Source organism: Brienomyrus brachyistius, chromosome 21, assembly GCF_023856365.1.
Source record: "Brienomyrus brachyistius isolate T26 chromosome 21, BBRACH_0.4, whole genome shotgun sequence".
Taxonomy (NCBI): domain Eukaryota; kingdom Metazoa; phylum Chordata; class Actinopteri; order Osteoglossiformes; family Mormyridae; genus Brienomyrus; species Brienomyrus brachyistius.
This window is the reverse complement of record NC_064553.1, coordinates 4,938,480-4,958,483: the sequence shown is the minus strand read 5'-3', so window position 1 is coordinate 4,958,483 and position 20,004 is coordinate 4,938,480. Positions and strand designations below refer to the sequence as shown.

Sequence of the window (20,004 nt, the reverse complement as noted above, 5' to 3'; positions counted from 1 at the left end):
TTTCTGTACCTTGAAAGGTACATTTACCTTTCGATAGGGTGCAGCAGTTAGTGGGCAGTGGTGTTTTAATGGTTAGGGAAGCGCACTTGTGATTGGTAGATTGTATGTTTGAATCCCCAACCAGCACAGCACCACTGAGATACCCTGAATAAGGTACCGCCCCCATGCACTGCTCCCCAGGCACTCAATTAGCTGCCCCCTGCTATGTCACATATGGGTTAAATGCAGAGGACACATTTCGTTACGCTGGCGTGTCAACAATAACCACTGATCAGTATGTGACTAAGACTTAGTTTGTGGTAAATAAATACACAAGTAATACTATAATACTATATTATTTGTGCCCCGTCAAGTTAAGTGTTACCGCAATCATACCACATGAGCCTAACTGCATGTCTTTGAATTGCGCGAGGAAAACCCACACGACACAGCGTAAAACATGCAAACTCCACACACGCACCCAAAGCGGAAGTGCGTATCTCCGGGCCACGGTTTCAGTCCAAAGTAATTTCTATTGCGAATATATTTTTCACCACCAGATGGAGCCAAAGGCACAGATCGAATATCGCAAAGGCAGTATTTTTACCTTTGAAATGTTTGCCTCTATTATTTCTTGAAATGCATTGTTAATATATGTTTGTTGATACATACACAGGTACGGATCAGTTTTGGCAGTACTGATACTCTTCTCAGCATTTTCGCCAACTATGTTTAAATCAACAATTTAAATCATTTGCGAATTAAAGTTAATGTACAATATTGCACGTAGCCAACCGGTCAATAAGAGGCATTGCATTATAAATAGGGAAAGAATTATAAAGAGGCAGTGCATTATAACGAGGTGGGGGTATGCTGTCAGAGAGCCGGTCACATGACAGCCGATCTATAAACAGTGCACTGTCCCCTTAAATTACAGCTGGCCTGTTCGGTTGCTCTTTTGGAAATTCGGCTGTGTTTGCAGCTTACAGCCCGGGCGACGGAGTTGTCGTGTCTCCCTTCGAATCATGGAAGGTAGGTGGCAATCGGACAGCGACTGGTATCCAAGTCGCCTCTCGGATATTGACATGTGCGCAGGTCGTGCGGCCGGACAGCGGGTCCTGTGCGAAATAAATGCAGTCGGAAAGCGCTTTTAATAATAATAATAATAATTTCCACCAGCAGTGCGTTTGCAAATGCATGTCTAAAAAATAACGCGATGTGTTTGCGCTGTTCCGCAAGGACACATTATTGCTATTAATAAAAAACGGATTTACATTTGCGGCAGTCACTTCGCCCGGAGGAGGAGGAGGCGTGGGCCTAGTATCGCGCAAGTTTATCTTGTGCTCTCCTTAAAATCAAATCGGTGTGCCCTCGACAGCGTGGGAAAACATCATATAACTATCGACTACAGGCCGGATATCTACGTGCGCTCAGCCCAAACCGTACACCTGGTCACGTACATAAGTTTTCCATTACGATTTCCCGTAACTGTATAATAATGATGATGATGATAACGATAGCGACAAAACTCACTTATGACCAAAGCATTTAGCAAGCAAAACGAGCGTTTCGATTATTGTGCACTATGTGTGGGATAGGTTTTACTGTCGTTTGCGTATTTAAATTGTAAGGACATGGATCTGTCGTTGCTTCATGGGCGATCGTATGTTGGAGGTCACGTCCCAGGTATGGCTGGTATGAGTACGACCAATGGGATCAATGCGATCTCTTGACAATTTCACAACAGAGCGTTATGCGGCACTGCATCTTATTTGACCGTTTAAATGTATTGGCGAATAATTTTGGTTTCGTTTCTTTTTTTCCCAATTAACGTTTAACGTGAATTAATTCTAGATTATATTCAAGACCCCGTCTAGTGTATATAGCATAATGATTATGATTGAAAAGATCGTCTTTTAACTTAAAAGTTAGTTCGGTAATAATGCCGTTTAACTAAACCCATGATATCTTGCGTTTCCCCTTGACCTTTTGCGTAATTTAGATTCGATTGATCGTTTGGTTTGCTAAACATCGGTCTTATCCTTGCCATATGCTGAAGGCATGCAGGCAGGAAAGAGCCTTTTAACTTCATCATAGATTATGTGCCTTAATGGATGATGGAAAGTGCTTAAACCAGTCATCCGTGTTCCGTAGCTGCTAATCTAGTACAGATCGAGCGTGAAACTATAACGAACACATTCGCAGCTGGCTGAACGACGGGAACGCAAATTTACAATGATGCAACAGCGTAGGTGGCGAGTATAAAATGTAAATACAATTTTGCTGTTTTCGTTGTTCTAGTTCTCTCTTCTGTAAATCAGTTACGGTACGGGAAATACAGGTCGCTCACTAAATACGAAGACTGAGCTTACGTTGTTTTACAGAGTAATCAGCGGTTTGTAACACCTAATTGCTTAGAATAAACTCATGCCCACATACATGAATTACTCGAGCCACGAATTACAACCCCCTGGCCTCGCGATCGCGTGAGACGCACGTGTGACAGCCCCCTCTCTCTCCCTCTCCCCCTGTCTTGTTTTGCGCTATCCGGCAGACCAGGCTTTCGTAACATTGGCCACCAACGACAGCTATGCCAAGGGGGCCATGGTGCTAGCCAAGTCCCTACGGAGTTACAACACCTCCAGGAAACTAGTGGCTCTGATGGGCCCCCACGTGTCAGACGCCTACAGGTGAGGCTTCGTCGGGCTAGCCCAGGGTTAGCGAGGCGGTGGAGTGGGTAAATAAAGATTTCATGTGTGTGTGTTCCGAATTGTTCAGAATTGTCATGGTACTTAGCATACAATGAGCAAGACCTTTAACCCCCAAAATATGCATTGCTTTGGATTGAAATGTCGGCTAAATAATGTAAATTAATCATTTAAATGTGAATAAATTCAGTTAATTTAAACGTAGTACAGTGATCACCTATGACTGACAGGCTTCTAACTAGTAAGGGGCACAGCGTGTGGCCCAGCAGGCTACGCCTCCGTGCTTGGAGGGTCATTAGTTCGTGCCAAGCCTCAGCAGAATGGTCACGTCTGTGACCCCCTGAGTGAGGCCCTTAACCCCCAGCTCCATAGGTGCTGCTGGTGAGCGAAATGGGTCATGTGACAATAGTTTATATGATCTATAAAACTATTATAATTATTAGCTTGGATTATTAGTACGCGCAGTGATGATGCACCAGGGAAATTTAGACCTTATACGGCTTTTTTTTAATCTCTTAGCTTACAATTCGTCCCTGTTAATAGTACTAATAGTGGTTGTTTTGATTTGAAAAGCCCCAGTTTTTTGCTGGGTCCTAATACACCCCAAGAACCGACCCTGTGTTTACACTGCGATTTCTGGCACGTCTGCTAACGCCCAGAGAGGTACTCGGCGCGACCTTCGACGAGGTGCGGCTCGTTGACGTGCTCGACAGCGGGGACTCGGCCCACCTGGCCCTGATGAACCGGCCCGAATTGGGTGTGACGCTCACCAAACTCCACTGCTGGACCCTCACACACTACACCAAGTGCGTGTTCATGGATGCCGACACACTGGTGAGCTGCCTGACCGGAGAGCGTACCGTGGTGTGACCGGACCCCCAAGTAGTCGGCACTTTCCCCAGTCATGCGATGGCAGAAACCTGGAGTAAGATATTTTGTTACCAAAGAGTGAGTCTTGGCAATGCTTTCAGTATAACCTGTAAACATTCCAAATGAGTTTCAGTTCTAAGAACCCAATTTCTGCAGAACTATGCAAAAGTTAGACAGTCAAACCCTCTTTATCAGGATGGGAAGTATATATTTGCTCAGAAAAGCACACTTTAGCATTAGAACATATGCAAATTTATAGTAACACGATAAAAAAATCTAGCAAGTATATCTTCTGTTCTCCAAAAAGTTCAATCTTGTTGGATGGATAGAAGAACATCGCTTTGGCTCCCAAAACTCTTCTTCGGCATGTCAGCCATTCCGTGTCTTTGTTACGTTTCACCACCAACTCCCTTAATTAATTTACTTAAAAAGTTAAAAAACTCGGTGAGGTATTGATTAGCCAAACAAGGTATGCCAGTGGTCAAGTAACACAATACATGGGATTTTGCTGCAAATACCGGGTTGATTTAACATTTAAGTATTAAGGTCATGTGGATAAAAGTTTTCTCTAAGTTACTGAGTGTGAAAAATTGTATTAGAAACAATTTGGGCAAACGTGTCCGGTTTATTGCATATTCCTTGTATGAGCACCACGTATTAGCATGGTATCAGAGGTAATGAGGCAGCTGGCCACAACAAGGTTCTGACCGGACCCAGATCCAGCTGCCACCGTGCACATCGCCTGCTTTCGATGGATGGTTGGTTCATGACTTGATCCTGTTCACCGTGTTGGGTGATGGATGAGGTTTGTTGAGGGATTGTGAGGAGATGTTAGCGAGCGGTGGAGATGTTAGGGTTGGTGTAGCTGTTGGGTGTGTGTATCCCTGTGCTGTTGGTGTCTCCTACATAGGTTCTGGCAAACGTGGATGAGCTGTTCGAGCGGGAAGAGCTTTCAGCTGCCCCCGACCCCGGCTGGCCAGACTGCTTCAACTCCGGCGTGTTCGTGTTCCGCCCGTCCAACGAGACCTACGGCAGAATCCTCCAGCTATGCTCAGAGAGTGGCAGCTTTGACGGCAAGTTATTTTTATACCCTGAATGCTTGGGGGGGGGGGGGGGGGGGGGGGGGGAAGATAGCACAACGAGACTGTAGCCGCCTTAAATGTCCTTCTGGTCTTCAGGTTTGAGCTCCTCACCACTCAAAGTCATTGTCATGTCGGATGACGTCATCGCTTCCAGCCCCTGGCATCAGGCTGGGATGGAACCTGTAGCTTTTCAAAATGGCCGCTTGGAGTCTTCTCACATGGCGGGTTCCTTTGCCTCTTGACCATGCTGTTTGACTTTTGGCCTCAGCAGACTCGGGAAGTTGTTTGCAAGAGAGCTCGGATCGTCAGAGTAGCACGTCTAGTATTTCCATATCTGCGTAGACCAGTGTTTTGTGGTGGACCCAAAGGAATTTGCATCTTGCTACTTCAGGCAGTGTTTTGTCTAGTTTGAGATCCTGTGGTATATCAGCACAGTCAGTTCCATCTGTGCATTTGACTGTCTGTGGTCCTAGTTGGCCAGTCCATGCCCGACACATTGACCTTAAGCACCTCCCAGGAAGCTCGGACTTCATAGATAGGGTTCCTCTGTGATGGTGACCCTTCCCCTTGACCTTGTGTGTTCTCCTGGGGAGCCTATAGGCTTGCATAAGCTTGCATTACCCTGTAGCCACATACTGGCTTCTGGATACCATCAGTCCCCCCCGCTGGTGAATCGCTTTATTTAACCTCCATGTCCGGCACCCCCCACTGGCTAGCTGCAGTTATGCGGCCTCTCGGTGCATCAATGGGCATATTTTTTATGTTGACATTTAATTACCCTTAGCAAGATTCTAGCACGTTCCATGACATTCCCAACGGATGCTCTACAGTGCTATCTGTTGCCCCAGTAGTGTGCTCTGACCCATGTAGCGTTATTCAAAAATAAAGATTGGGATTTGTAAGCAGTTCTTACTAAAAATAAAAAGTGTTGTGCGATTTCATTAAAAAATATGGATGAATGGGGTGGTGTTTTTAAACGAGCTGTTTGAAAAGCGCCAGGAATAATACTGTTTGATTCCGGCTCTTAATTAACAGTAAGTTTTTCTCAACTTGCCGACTCAGTGCTGAAACACTTAATGATCCTCGTAGCGCTCAGACACCCTCCTTTCATTTCATCAGGCCGCTGAATTTTCATAATTCTAGGTGAGACGGATGTGATTTGTCGCCGCTGGCTCTGCGAGCAGGGTTACGTCAGTGCCAAGCCTGGCAAACTGCTCTGCCTTAAATCACGAAGTCCTGAGATGTGACTGAAACAGGAGCCTGGGGAGGGCAGAGGTCACTGCCATGAACTAGTGTTTGGTCAACGGAGAACGTGCAAATGTAATAGCATACATTTCACAGATACCGCGGTGGAGTCCTCAGCGTGGAAGGACCTTTTTATAAACGTCCTTGTGGGGGGCAGTTGTGAATCCCTGTTTACTCCCCCCATTTTCATGTCGGCATCCCGCTGCCTTGATGTATAACGTCTGTGCACTGCAGCCTGAGCACACGAGGGTTCCACTGCTCCCCCTACTGGCAGTGAGTTAGAACTGCTTCCCCGACAGGACCCTGCTTCAGGGAGCCTGCAGACTGTGTTGTCATGCCTTTGCAATGCCCAGTCAGTCTTGCGGTGTCGTTTTTCAGTCCCCACAGAGCACCTCTCGTTACTCTTCCTTTTATACCGCTCAGGATGTACCATGCAAGAGTCTCAGGCTGTTTTTTTTTTTTTTTGCACTTTAAACAAACGTTGCCCTGGACTGTGTCATATTTGTATTTCTAAACCCAGGTGCAGGAAAAACTGGGTCACCTTGTAGGGGCAAGACAGCCCTGACCTAGAAGCATGCCAGGAACCAGTATGGACAAAAGTTTGTTCCAGTTCCATAACTGTTCAAAATCTGGACAGGATCAATAAAAAAAAAAATATATATATATATTATTATTATTGTTTATTTGTCTGTGATTGGATTAGCCCCCTCTTCTCTCTCTTACACCCTGATCTTTTCTCCCAGTCGCTTAGGACCTCCTGATCACTTAGGACCAGATGTTGCTGCTCGTGCTGAGGTGAAGACTTAAGCTCAGAGGCGACCGTGGTTTAGCAGTCGCTGCCCCCTAAGCAAAAGTGCGGCCAGCTGCCCCCACCCCTCCAACAAAGCTTTCCATTCATCGCATAGCCACTCACTGATGCTTCTTGGTTACAGATAATCTTTTTCTTTCCCCAGAGAGATGGAGGGGGATGGAGCGTGTGCTTGTTTGTCTCCATTCTGTCTCCATGACATTTTTCCTCTCTGACAGGGGGGGACCAGGGAGTCCTCAACACATTTTTCAGCAATTGGGCGACGGCGGACATCTCCAAGCATCTGCCCTTCATCTACAACCTCAGCAGCTCAGCCTTCTACTCGTACCTCCCAGCATTTAAGCAGTGAGACGCCCCGCTCCCCCCCCCCCCCCCCCCCCCCAAACCTTCTGTAAATGGAGGAGGGCGAGTAAGCAGTTGCAGGGTCACATGAATGTGCGTTAATGCCTAGTTGTCGGGTTACTGGAAATGGCGAAGGTCTGCCCGCCCCCCCCCCGTTCTTAGAGGACTGTCCCAGCTGTGTCCCGCACATATACTAGTCACCAGAAATAGAGCTGTTCATTTATAGACTGTTACCCCAAGCAGTGTCAGTCGCTGGAGTTCCTCAGTATCCAGAACTTCATGTAAATCACTGGTGGAGTCCAGCTGTTGGTTAATAAGTGCATTTTCCCTATGGCTGATCATTCGTAATTGATTATTATTCTCAGAGTTGCCAGACCCCCTGTGCTTAAGGCAGCTCATGTGAAATTAATTTATCCAAACTGATTTGATGCAAATTCAAGCCAGAGGCTTCTTCTGATCCTTGCATTCCTCTAGGTTTGGGGGCAATGCCAAAGTGGTCCATTTCCTGGGATCACTCAAGCCGTGGAACTACTCCTACGACGCAGAGACGAAGACCATCAGGGGTCATGCCCAGGAGCCTTGCACACTCCACCCCGACTTCCTGCTGAAGTGGTGGGACGTCTTCTCCACCTCAGTGACTCCCATGCTGAAAGAGCAGCACAGAGCGGAGTCTTTCCTCTCTGTATCCAGTCACAATATTGTAAGTAGGATTCCCTTTTAGTCCCACTGTTAATGGATGTTCTGCATGTAAAGTTTCAGTTTGGCAGACTGCTCATTCGGATAACTGTGTGTTTGTCCAGGATGACATCCGGAAGGGGGTGTCTCACATACATGTCGCTGAGCCCCTCCCGCAGCCGGAGCTCTCCTCAGAGGAACGCAGGCGGAGGTGGGAACAGGGACAAGCAGACTACATGGGAATGGACTCCTTCGAGAACATACAAAGGAAGCTCGACTCCTTCCTTAAGTAACATCCAGAAGAACAGATCCAGAGAATGACCCTTTAGTTACAGATATAACTCCACAAAGTTGCAAAAACACACACCGACGATCTTCAGTGCTTTCAGGTGTTGGATGTAGTCATACTCGGCACCTTTGTACAGCTCATTTAAATATTTTCTCTCCAACCCCCCATTTCCCGAAACCCAAAGACGTCTTACCTGCCCAGCAGACAAAGACCTCATTTTACACACGAAGGTAATTTGAAACTATGCAGCAATGTACCGAGAGCTTTCACCAAGCGTCCTGCCATGCAATGTGAAGTAATACCTTACCGACAGAGGACCGGGCGTTACACAACACAGACTGGTGACTCAGCTTTTAACAGTCACGCAGCATGACGTTCAACTAGACCACTGTACCCCAACTAGTCCTTGAAGGTGCAACGTCTTATCCCAACTGCCACAACATTCATCAGTTGCAACAGATTTCTTCGAAATTTGTAACGTGTTGCATTTCCGTGTCACATGACTTGCCTGTAAAAACACACCTAAGGTACAGTCCTTGGACCTCTGGCTGTCTGTTACATTTCTTTTCCCACAGATTAATAACAACCCAGTTTCCAGTAGCTAATCCTACTTGCTGCTTCTAAGTGGTTCCTCCGGAGCCAATCGACAGCTGCCTTAGCCTGCGGACCAGTTTTCACGAGGCCTCCTCTGCGGCGTCTGCCTCCCCTCGAGGCCTAACATCTCATCTGTGCTTTAGCCACCGTCCTGCTCCACATGGAGAGCGATGTGGGTAGCAGTCTTCATGGTTGGAATGTAGCCGAGCTTCCGGATGGCCGGTGCGATGCCGGCTGGTGATTCCGGCAGGTTGGTCAAGGTTTGTGCCACAAGCCGTCAACTTGCAGCCTGTTCTGATCCCGGCCGCCCCCCCCCCCCCCCCATCATGCGGTAGATGCCTTGCACAACAGCCTCTTGGGAAGTCTACAGTAACCTTCTGCTCACACACTGGTGTCACTGCCCCCACCCCCTACCAGAAAAAGCAAGTAGTTTGACTGTGTGGTTGCTAGATGTACTTACTATAACTTGCAGTAGCTCCCCCCCCTCAATAAAGACTGTTAAAGGACTATTTCTTGGATTACTGAATTAGAAGATATAACCCCCCCATAACAGTCTTCCACCTTCATTGGTCACACCTGATTTAATTTTACAAAATACCTAAATAAAGTGTGTATCTGCTGCTCCTGACGCCAAACGCAATAAAACGCCACTTTCCAGGTATTCAGCCATATATTTGGTCTATGAATAACAATACACTCATAACAAAGGCAGTTGTACATACAGCACTAACTAAAAACAGCAAAGTCTGGACCCCGCATGGAAGGTTAACTGTCCCCTCTATCTGGCAGTAGAAGCCATTCATGAGAACCAGCTGTCCCAGACATGGCAAAAGCCTCTTCGGTCCCTCTGATCTCCCTGTAATCCCTCTTGGTTACTAATAGCAGCTGCGAAGCCTGCTGAATGCAATGGGTAAGCCACCTTTTTAGTGTCCTTCCAAGGATTCTGTCAGTGAACTGCAAAAAAACACAGTTGCTTCAACAATAAGATGCTGACAAGTGACTGCTATTTAAACAAGGCACCCACGTCCATGGTAGTCTCTCAGATTACTTCTCTCTCCGTGGCTCCTTCCGGAATCTAAACTTTCCCGCAATAGCTGCAATGCACAATGTTAATGCAAAAGAAGGAAAGGAAGTTTCTTTCACAAGTCAAGATTTCTTAAGTCCGTCGGGGGGGGGGGGGGGGGCTATGCTGTCACAACTCCATGAGGACTCGGATGTCCTCGATCCGCGACTGCTTGCGCTCCTGCGCATTCGCAGCCCCGAAGGCCTTCTCCACCAGCTTCTGCTTCTTCTCCTGGATCCTGGCCATATTCTCTTCAACGGAGTCCTTCACAATGAACTGGAGAAGAGGTTCGACAAGGGGTGTGAGATCTCGACTCGAAAAAATGCCTACAAGATCACTCCACAAAATGTGGACTGTGGCTCGAGTTTAGACTAGACTAGAGTTTAGACTAGACTACTGTGGGGCACGGACGGCACAGTGAGGACTCGCCTTTGTGATCACCACGTCCTTCTTCTGGCCCAGGCGGTGACATCTGTCGAAACACTGCTCCTCCGCCGCAGGGTTCCAAGCCTGTGGCGAAAGAACAAACGGGGAAATCGCTCTAAACAAAAGTAAATCGGAAAAACGTCAGTCACACATACCCCTTAAGCGTCGACTTTGCCGGGCCTGGTGTAAGACCTGGCCAGAGCATGGCCTACTTACTGGGTCCATGAGGAAGACCCGGGAGGCGGCGGTCAGGTTAAGCCCCACCCCCCCAGCCTTGAGTGACAGCAGCATGATGGTGGGACTTCCCGGGGCAGGGTCCTGGAAAGCCTGGATGGCACTCTCCCTTTTCTTCTGGTTCATGGAGCCATCCAGCCGTGTGAATATGAATCCCTGCTCCCTGCGCCAGACACAAGGAAGGGAGGCATTAAAGACCCTCCCCGAGACCCAGCGGTCGGCCACCAAGAACTCCGTTATTGTTTCAGTCCATTACTGAGCCTAAATTGCTCACAGCTGTCTAGAGTGTTCCAGTCTAAGCACTGAATTTAATTTGAATTGCGGATTTCCTCGCTGTTCCATGCTCCTGCTGCCCTCGCATCTCGTCCGTCGTGCCCATTTCTCTAACTGGGTCGCTAACTGGGAGATGCTAACCACGTCCCTCGGCTCACGCTGCCAGCACGCAGTACCCAGCTCACCTTAACGGGACTTCAAGCTGAGACAGAAACCTGGTGAACTGAGAAACCACCAAGCTCTTGATGCTGGGATCCTGGCTGCGCAGTTGGTGCAGATGAGCCATCAGAGCGTTCACCTGCGTGCAGACGCCGCATAGCCGTCAATCAATACAACCAGAGTGTGTTATCAAACCAGGGAGTCGTGCTTTTTTGCAGCAATCCAGTTATTCCCCCAGAAACGTATGCGATTGTATAAAAGCTTGTGTCCGCGGTCGTGCTTCAAGTGACGGGTGCTGTGGACTCGCCTTCGAACTGGACATCCAGGTGTCTTTGCTGTCGGCCGAGTCCAGGTCTTCCTGCTTTCCCGGGTACTCAACCAGCTCCTTGCTGTTGATCTGAGCGCGACACAGTGGACATTTGGCATCGTCCTGAAAGACCAAGAAGGGAGGAATTGAAGACCAGACGATCGGAATTCCTTTGGAAACCTTTACATGTGAACCATTTACAGCCACCTGCCTGGATGGATGGACAGATGGATACCCCACCCCCACATGAAGTCATCACAGGCAACACAAAACACTAAAGAAACACCTATAAACAGAACGGGCTAAGTGTTAGCGGTGCCAATGGGCAGACAGCCGCCGTGGGCGTAGCCTCACCTTCTCCGTGCGGATAACCTCGCAGATGCAGGGCTTGCAGTAGACGTGGGCACAGTAGGTGATGACAGGCTGACGGATGGACTCCAGGCAGACGGCACACTCCTCGTCCGAGCCAGAACTCAGCACCAGCGTGATCTTTTCCAGTAACCGTGCTCGTAACTCGCTGGGTGTGCACTCGCCCTCTTTGGTACCTGGGGGAAAGGAAGACAGAAAACAAAACGAGGGATGGAGACGAATTTAAAGAAAAATAAAAGGAGGGGCTGAGTGGGCGGGGCCAAAAATAAAACCCCACCCACCATTGAAATAATTGAACAACTTTGCAACATCCTTGGACTTGAATTGTCAGGTCAAAAGACACGAGATTAAATGTTTACGTAAAGATACGGTGCCCTTAACATCACCTTGCCATCAGTTCCTGATCCTATTTTGGTGTCCCGGTCTTACCGTCTGTTGTCACTGTTGCCAAGATACCGGAGCCCCCCAATAGCTGCGGGTGGCAGCAGAGCTGACGGAGCCGGAGCAGGATGGCCAGCACGTCGGCGTAGTTAGTCAGGACCGTCCCCTCCCTGAAGTACCTGCAAGCAGCGACCATGGTGGCAACCCGGGTGAAGAACGTCGAAGCGCCCGTTGGCCCCGTTTGCTGCTGGGAGGAGCCCCCTACCTGCCGATGATGGCCCTGCCATCCATCCTGATCTTCTCGTACTGCTGCCTCTCTTCTTCAGAGAGGATCACGTGCTGGACGAAGACCTTCTTCTCAGGAAGTTTCACCACGGGCCGCCCACCAACTCTGCTTGTCTTGGTGCGCCTAAGAGTGATGCCTTTCACCAGAGCCTGCAGGTTCCTGACCCAAAAATAAGTCAAATAAAATAAAACTTTTCAACTGACAGGTGTTTCTCAGTCGCTAAACAGAGGGACAAGCATTACAATTTTATATTATCTCTCTTAATGTCGGCATTTCCCAATCAAGTCCTCGGGGACCCTTAGCGGTCCACATTTTTGCTCCCTCACCCAGGAGCTGAGAGGGAGCAAAAACTTGGACTGTCTGTGGGTCCCCAAGGACCAGATATGCACTTTAATAAAAGAACAAATGGCTTCTGGATAGACAGTAAAATATAGTTTTTTTGGTCATGGGAACCTCCTTTAACATGATTGGTTTTGGCGGTGACATCATCTCATTCCTCCAATTGGGGCAGAGTAACAGTATATACAGAGAGCAGTCAATTTTGGTAGGTGGAGTGTGGAGACGGCCATAGGGACTTCAGGTACTGGAGACACGTAAACGTCACAATTGCCACCCCCTGAACACCCACTTCAGGCCGGTGTTGTCGCCCAAGGTCACGGGCCTCTGGATGACCCGGTTCCACCACTCCCACACGTCGAAGGGCTTCAGCTTCAGGAAGGCGACGAGCATCCACAGGTCCTTCAGCGAGTTCTGAATAGGAGTGCCTGCAGAACGACACACCAGGAACAGCCGAGCCGGTTAGCGAGAGCCATCTGCTGTTGAAAAACACAAACTGCACTAGGAACATGGAGGTCAACATCAGGACATAGTTTACACAAAAGGCAAAAATAGACAGTACTGAATACAATTTCTATATAAAAACAAGCACGTCTATGAAGATGGCAAAAAAATAAGTGGGTGAGCATGAAAACAATCACAGAAGTGTAGCGAAAATTTACTAACTTGTTGGACAGATATTGCACATGTTCCCAGACTGATTTATTGGTTGTGCAATCTGATGGCTGCCGGAAGGAATGATTTCCTCAGGCACTAAGTGGAGCATTTTATGCTGAATGGCTAAATGTGCTTTTCTGTCCAAACACAGCACTATGAGGCAGATGAGCAGCATTATCCATGATCGACCGAAGTTTGGACAGCGTCCTCCTCTCCGTCACTGTGTCAATCTCTGTCATCTCCCAGAACTAATCCAGCGCTCAGGATCGGCTTGTTGAGTCTGTTGGCCCTTGGTACTGCTGCCCCAAGTGCACGACGGCGTACAAGACGGTGCTGGCTACGACAGACTCGACCACTGCATGGAACGTGGGAAAGGCTGGGAGTTACTCCCAGGCACTGACCTGATAAGATCCACCGACGCTCGGCTTTCAGAGCCAGCACAGCCTTGCTTTGCAGTGCGTTGGGATTCCGCACCACGTGCCCTTCATCCAGTACCACCCGCAGCCAGTTGACCGTGTGGAGAGGACTGCTCCTATTGTTCTAATGGCAGCAGTCAAATGCAGGACATGCTAAACCAATGTTCCCCGCCCCGGTCCTCAAGGACCCCCAGACGGTCCATGTTTTTGCTCCCTCCCAGCTCCCGGAGCAAAAATGTGGACTGTTTGTGCCAAACACCGCAACAGTACCAGGTGCAGGACTCACCACTGACTATCAGAGTTGAAAAGTGCAGGTTCAGAAAGTACAGATCCAGACCAAGATTGTTTCAACGTGACTCATTATACTCAACTGGCTGGTGAAAAACAAAATCCTGGTATGGACTTGTATCTGACCCTGAACTTTACAACTATCAGTGATGGGCAACCTTATCCAGAAAGGGCTGCCATGTATGCAGGTTTTCACTGATTTTACTAAATTAGATTACTAGTCATTAATTAAAAGACTGATTGACTGAAGAGTGCTCAAACCTGGGTTTGAACTGCTGACCTCAAAGTTCTCCCAAAAACGTTCATACACACTGGCCCATTCAGGATAAGATTGCCCACCCCTGGACTATAGTAAAAGGCCTATCAGAGCAATTTGCTGGTTCTTACACTAAGTGGACACAAGTGTCAAAAGGCGTCTCACCCCATAATCTGCACTCAGGACATTATAGGTGGTCAGCACCACATCCTGCTGGGCCAGGAACTGGGGGTCGCGGTTCCGCTCCGAGCCGTAATACGCATACGTGTTCATGTTCACGTCTGCGCACACGTGCTGCTCAAACTGGTCCTGAAAATGCATTTAATCTCCACGTCAATTCAGTTATAGTTCTAGACATGGCAAGAAAAATATGTTTTTAAAAAAAAAGAAGGAAAAAAAACACACACTGGGAGGGGGTTACAGGACCAGACCATAGTGGGACCAGGCGGGGGTGTACAAAGCAAGATTAACTTAGTTTAAGTTCAGTTTAAGTTAACTTAAACTAGAAGACGTGAGTGTCCAATAAGAGTTTAGTAAGGACCATTGCTATTGGGCACTCATGATGGCTGGGTTAAATTAACCCAGCTAATCTTGCTTTGTGGAACACCCCCGCGGTCCCATTGTGGTCTACTCTTGATCTGCAAATGAAATGGCATTCATGCGCACAGAGGGAAATAGGGCCTCCAGTTGGTAGTCAGAACTCACGCACCAGCCAGCCGCCGAGCACAGAGAGAGGGCAGACGATCAAGGTTGCTCTGGCCACTGAACCCTCCTTACCCTTCAAGGGCTTCTTACCGCTACCTACAGACACAAACACCCACATACACTCAGTAAGCACATTGTTAAGTACCCATCCTCGCTAATGGCAACAGCTTGCTCCTACAGCAAATAACGCATATCTAGTCTTGCACAACCCTGCCCCCGTCTGTATGTGAAGGAACATCACAGATTCTCAGCACCACATACCGCTACCCTTGGCTTTCTTATTCTGAGCATATGCCCCCTGCTGGAAGCCTCCGAGCGCTGCTGCGAAGTCAGCGTCTTCTGTCAGCGTGGCTGATGCTGTAAAACACAAAGACCGGCACCCTGAGGCTGCCTCGCAGAGCGGCGCCTGTTTTATTTATTCATTTATTTCTAAAGAGAGCAGAGCCAAAGGGAACTCAAAGGGATTTCAAGGATTTAAAAAAAAAGTAACTAAAGTAGCTGTTAGAAATATTTAAAAAGAAAAGCTAAAGATACCCTTTTTGGAACTCGTCCCAGGGTTTTCTTTCTTCTTGACTGAAAGAGACGAGCAAAAAACCAGATTCCCACCGACATCCAAACCAGCGGCACCAGCGGCACCAGCAGAGTAAGCTTTAGCGGTTATGCTAAGTACCGCATGTTACAGATTTCACATTACTTACTGAAGCATCATTTGAGGACACAACACCAGACTGAGCCCAACTGCCTGGAGAAATTTCTCAGTGGTCCCTGCGCTCACCTTTTTTCCCAGGCACCTCCCCTTCTCCTGGGCCTCTGAACTCATCTTCGTGATGCCTTTATGGCACAGTCAGAAACGACAACAAAAAATAGACACCCTTGACAGTCTGATCCAATGGAGGCTAAATGTAAAACTGAGAGAGGACACTGCATTGTACTCCGGTGGAAGCTGCCTACCATCAGACACAGCATCCAGGAGTTCCTTACCGTTTAGAATGTGACGTACTCGCAGAGGCTTGTGGGATTTCCTCAACGGAATCCTTCCCTGCAAAAAATCCAAGGATGCCGGATGAACTGCATTAAGACACCTCATCTCCAGGCATATACCTCATCTCCAGGCATATACCTCATCTCCAGGCATATACCTCATCTCCACGCATATACCAGGTGGTGAGACATGTGAAGGCTGCATCGATAAATCCTCCTGAACTCACCTTTAAGGGCGGAATCTTTCCCCGTTTTCGAATCAGCGGCACGGGATCTGCTCGTCTAAACCGGAGTCAAGAGAGCTTTAGGTATCGTCAAAGACACACTTGCGACCATCTAGAAGCTCTGAGCAAGACGGGTCTGCGGAAGGTCATGCGGCTTGCTGGCTACCTTCATCTTCGGCACAGCAGTACATTTTTGCAAGGGCAGAGGCTTTCCGTCTCGGAAGTTGGTGAGGATGAGTGCTATCGTGGTGAGGGTCTTTCCCTGAAACGTGAAATTGCAGAAAATTGAACACCAAAGAATGAATCATGACTATCGCGTCAGACAAGCAAATCGGTTTAGCGTTTCCAACTAGAAAGATCAGTACTGATAGCCGTACTATTAATACACTGAACAATAACCTCAGGGTAACCTTCTCCCACAAAAGGTGTGTTTCACAGAGAACGAACGTAAACTTGTCCATGTTCTCACCAATCCCATATCATCAGCCAAGATCCCCCCGAAGACTTGATCTGGTCTCTCTCTGACGGCAAAGTTCGTGAGGACGTTGAAGAAATGTCCGTTCTCCTCCTTCCAGAACGGGGGCAAGTCGTCACTATTCTCCCGGGAGGTCATCCAAGCCAAAGCCTGTTTCTGGTGTGGAAGCAGAGGCGTGCAGATGGCCTGGAATGACAGGAGCCATGAGACACAACCAAGATGTGATTGCTTGACCGACGGATTTGTCTCCAGCCGTTTTAAGTCCGGGGGCGAACTTGTACAACCGGTGCCATTTCGAGAATGGTGGAAGCACACCAACTGTAATTAGGTCGTGGGCTGAAACCCTACAAATCTCTCGTTACTCATTTATTAGATGCTTCTAGATGGGGTAACTTGCAAGCTTGCCAGTAGGCAAAAAAATAATAATTATAATACATCTTAATATAATTATTTGCATCAAGTAATATATAAACAAAACCAAATATGGCAACGCGAGCCGGCGAATCGAACCTCGGCTGCTTCCATCTCCCGGGTCTTGTCTTCCATGAGATCGTCAAAAAGTTCGTCGAAAGCATTCTTCAGCTAGGAAGTGGACCAAAACAGATGCACAAGGCTGAAAACTAGAAACAATGATCTCGATAATGTGCTGTCGGGACAGATATTGCTACAACTCTGAGGGTGGAGTAAGAGAACGTGTTCAAATAGAACTCATGTGCTATAATAATACTCTAACTATATTGTAAGGGGCTAAACGATAAGTTACATTCGCTCTATGCAAAAAGAAAAACAAAACGAACAAACCTGTTCAGCAGTTAGTAACTGCGCGGCTGGTTTCCTGGAGCCAGACCAGATCCTATCCAGAGTGTTACCTGCCCTTGCGGCTCCCTTTGCACCTGACAGAATTAGAGGACCAGTCATTCCACTGGCATCTATACCAAAGGGCGGGTTTGGGGGAGTTTAAGGGACATTAACTACCGTTACAGGAGTACCTTGAGATGCTGAGTCAAGCTTGAAGCCATGGCTGGCCAGCTCATTCACCACTGCCGCTCTATTCTCATCTTTGCCCCAGAACAAGAGGTGCACGGGCATCGTGAACGCATTGTTTGCACGAAAAGGTACCACCCTAGAGGAACAAATTAGGCAAGAAATAAATTCATTAAACATCCAAGGTTGTTAACCTTAAACAAATAAAGTATCAGTAATAATAATAACTCACACCAAATATTGACAGAATGGCATTAAGTTGCCAAACTGAAACCTCTGAAATCAGGAACAACCTGCCATCTACAGTTATTAGGATCCAGAAGCTATTAATGTGCCCAATAACCGATGGGGCTCCAAGTTCCAGGCGGGTCACACCGACTGACAGTGATGTGACTCACCCCTCCACCCTGGCAAGTTTGTTATCCATGATTTCAGCCAACGGAGCTGCCAGCTGTCTCCTGATGTGCCCGACCTGATTCCCGTAGACATTGGCCACCATGACTGCATTTCTGTCATAAGGATTGTGCGGCTCCCTCACTAAGGAGATCATTTCTCCTTTGTTCACCTGAAAATAAAGTTAAGAGAGGTGACCAAGACGTTATTTTTGGCTTAACTCACACATGATGCTTCCAGGGATGCCTTATCAAACTTTGGTTAGCTGGCTGGAGTGAGATTTCACGTCTGCATACACGTGCACGGGCATGTACATGTATGTAACAGTTTTACTACCTTGTAATCAGTATGTAGGGTTTGCAAACTGCCCCACGTTTTTGTTGTAGCCAAAATTAGGCTTATAACGGAATAATACACCGTTTTGCCGTGACATTTCTTGCGTGCGAGTTGGCACCCCTGCTTTAGAAAGTAAGCGTATCGGATGCCTGATTGCTGTTTACGTACCACGCCTGTATAGTATCGCAGTCCCACGACACTCCCCTTAATGCTCCCAAACAGCACGTTTGCCTCCTGGTCTTCATTTTCGGCAAGCGAGTCTTCCTCGGCCTGCCGGATCGCCTGAGACAGGGTTTCCGTGAGGTCCGTACCGAAGAAGTCTACGGAGGTTAACTGGAAGCCCTCGAATCGCCTGCGCTGCCCGAACTGCATCACGAACCAGGATTTAAAGTGGACACCGCTAACCTAATTAGAAGCCACTTAACTGTCGCAGAAATCGCCTTTTAATAAAGAAACAGACTAACTTACAACGCTTTCATGCCTAGTTTCCGTTCCTCTACAGTCTAGTAGATAGCTATACGACCACATACACACGCCCACTTTGTTGGGTAACATGCCGTTAAACTGTCCTATGAATGACGTCCTTGTTTTCAAAATATTATTTATGCGTGACGTCACGTCCAATCCGTGCGCCGTCGAAATCATTTAAGGCGGAGTCTATCCCGGAAATAAACATGCCCTTTATGTTCAGTGCAGCGCTACAGACTACAATGAAAAATATCTAGAGGGGGAAAACGCGATCATGTTGGGATGACTGCACCGGAAGTGTGACGTGGACAATATCCCAAATAGTAAATCTGTTTTTGCATGACATGTTTGTGCAATCAGTTGATTTTTATTCAAGTTTTATTCACTAATTGCTATTTTGAGTTTATTCGTTTGTATTATTTCGTTGTTTAGAAATGCATTCCCTACATCCGAGAATCAAACTTTTGAACCTTGCAGGATATGGACTTCTTGCTAACAGTGAATATACTGTTACGTACGCTGTATGCATCTCCGGACAGAACTCAAAACTCGGTTCAGTGAATATATGTAGAATAAAAAAAGGACTGTTAATGAAGTGGATTTAGTGCAAGCTAAACAAAACGTATAAATTTAACCAATGCATCACTTGTCTATTATTATAGGAACCTGGAAGTCAATGGCCTGACATCCACGTGGACTGCAGTCCTTCGAAACATTTTGTCTTCTCTGCCTCTGTGGTCTTGCCACAAGTGTCTGGCTGCAGAAGGGGCCTGACAGCGCGTGTCCCCTGTCAAGCCCCTTCCACTCTCAAGCCCCTACGTCATTTCCGTTAAAACGACAGATTATCAGGAAATTCCGAGGTGACGATCTCCCATTCAAACATGGCTGCCTCCATGAACACGCTGTTGTGTGTTGTTGCTTTATATTTCAGCAGATTTGGAGAGAGATTATTTTTTCCAAGAGACAAACAAACAATCCGTCCTGTGGACAAATCCGTCTTGACAAACCCCAATACGTAATTTCTGTTTAAACGAGGGAATCCGTCTCAAACCTGAACAATATAGTTGTACATATGTGTGTGTAAATAAATGTAGTGCTACTGTATGTGTTATTATTGTGAGACATCAGACTATAGCTAATATGTACTTAAATCATTATTTTCTTGTGCCATATTTATTCCGTCAAATATTGTACTTTAATAATGTCAGCATTTAAATGTTTATACGGAAACTTTTAAGTCATAATCTAATAAACATGTTTTGTGCGTTATTGGTTATTGACAAAACGTATTTGTTTTACCCAAGATATGTGCGAAGTAATAACATCATTTTAATAACGATGTCTAGAGTCCAGTGTTCCAACATAGATTTAGAGTCTAGTGTGCCTAAATAGCTA

The 20,004-nt window shown here is 47.3% G+C and overlaps 2 protein-coding genes across 4 annotated transcripts; one reads left to right on the top strand and one right to left on the bottom strand.

Annotated features, from left to right (window-relative positions):
- Positions 1 to 851: 851 nt before the first annotated feature.
- Positions 852 to 9,099, top strand: gyg1a (glycogenin 1a). The gene is made up of 7 exons (XM_048988393.1): positions 852 to 1,011; positions 2,534 to 2,669; positions 3,347 to 3,521; positions 4,468 to 4,630; positions 6,911 to 7,037; positions 7,509 to 7,734; positions 7,835 to 9,099. Exons 1-7 carry the CDS (start codon positions 1,005 to 1,007, stop codon positions 8,000 to 8,002), a joined length of 1,002 nt encoding a protein of 333 aa, XP_048844350.1. The 5' UTR covers positions 852 to 1,004; the 3' UTR covers positions 8,003 to 9,099.
- A 144-nt stretch (positions 9,100 to 9,243) lies between these two features.
- On the bottom strand, positions 9,244 to 18,809 carry hltf (helicase-like transcription factor). Of its 3 annotated transcripts, none has more exons than XM_048988382.1 (25): positions 18,610 to 18,809; positions 18,310 to 18,507; positions 17,811 to 17,977; positions 17,418 to 17,551; positions 17,230 to 17,321; positions 16,939 to 17,010; positions 16,423 to 16,614; positions 16,120 to 16,215; positions 15,957 to 16,011; positions 15,730 to 15,787; positions 15,524 to 15,579; positions 15,283 to 15,321; positions 15,010 to 15,135; positions 14,753 to 14,844; positions 14,209 to 14,352; positions 13,485 to 13,623; positions 12,719 to 12,854; positions 12,070 to 12,249; positions 11,853 to 11,983; positions 11,409 to 11,599; positions 11,055 to 11,177; positions 10,774 to 10,886; positions 10,298 to 10,478; positions 10,085 to 10,165; positions 9,244 to 9,931 (listed from the first exon to the last, which is right to left on the bottom strand). In XM_048988382.1, exons 1-25 carry the CDS (start codon positions 18,784 to 18,786, stop codon positions 9,785 to 9,787), a joined length of 3,120 nt encoding a protein of 1,039 aa, XP_048844339.1. In that variant the 5' UTR covers positions 18,787 to 18,809; the 3' UTR covers positions 9,244 to 9,784. The 3 variants fall into 3 exon arrangements, with proteins under 3 accessions (XP_048844339.1, XP_048844340.1, XP_048844341.1); XM_048988383.1 differs by having other exon boundaries at positions 15,010 to 15,105; positions 18,610 to 18,802; XM_048988384.1 differs by having other exon boundaries at positions 18,310 to 18,798.
- Between the last annotated feature and the right edge of the window lie 1,195 nt (positions 18,810 to 20,004).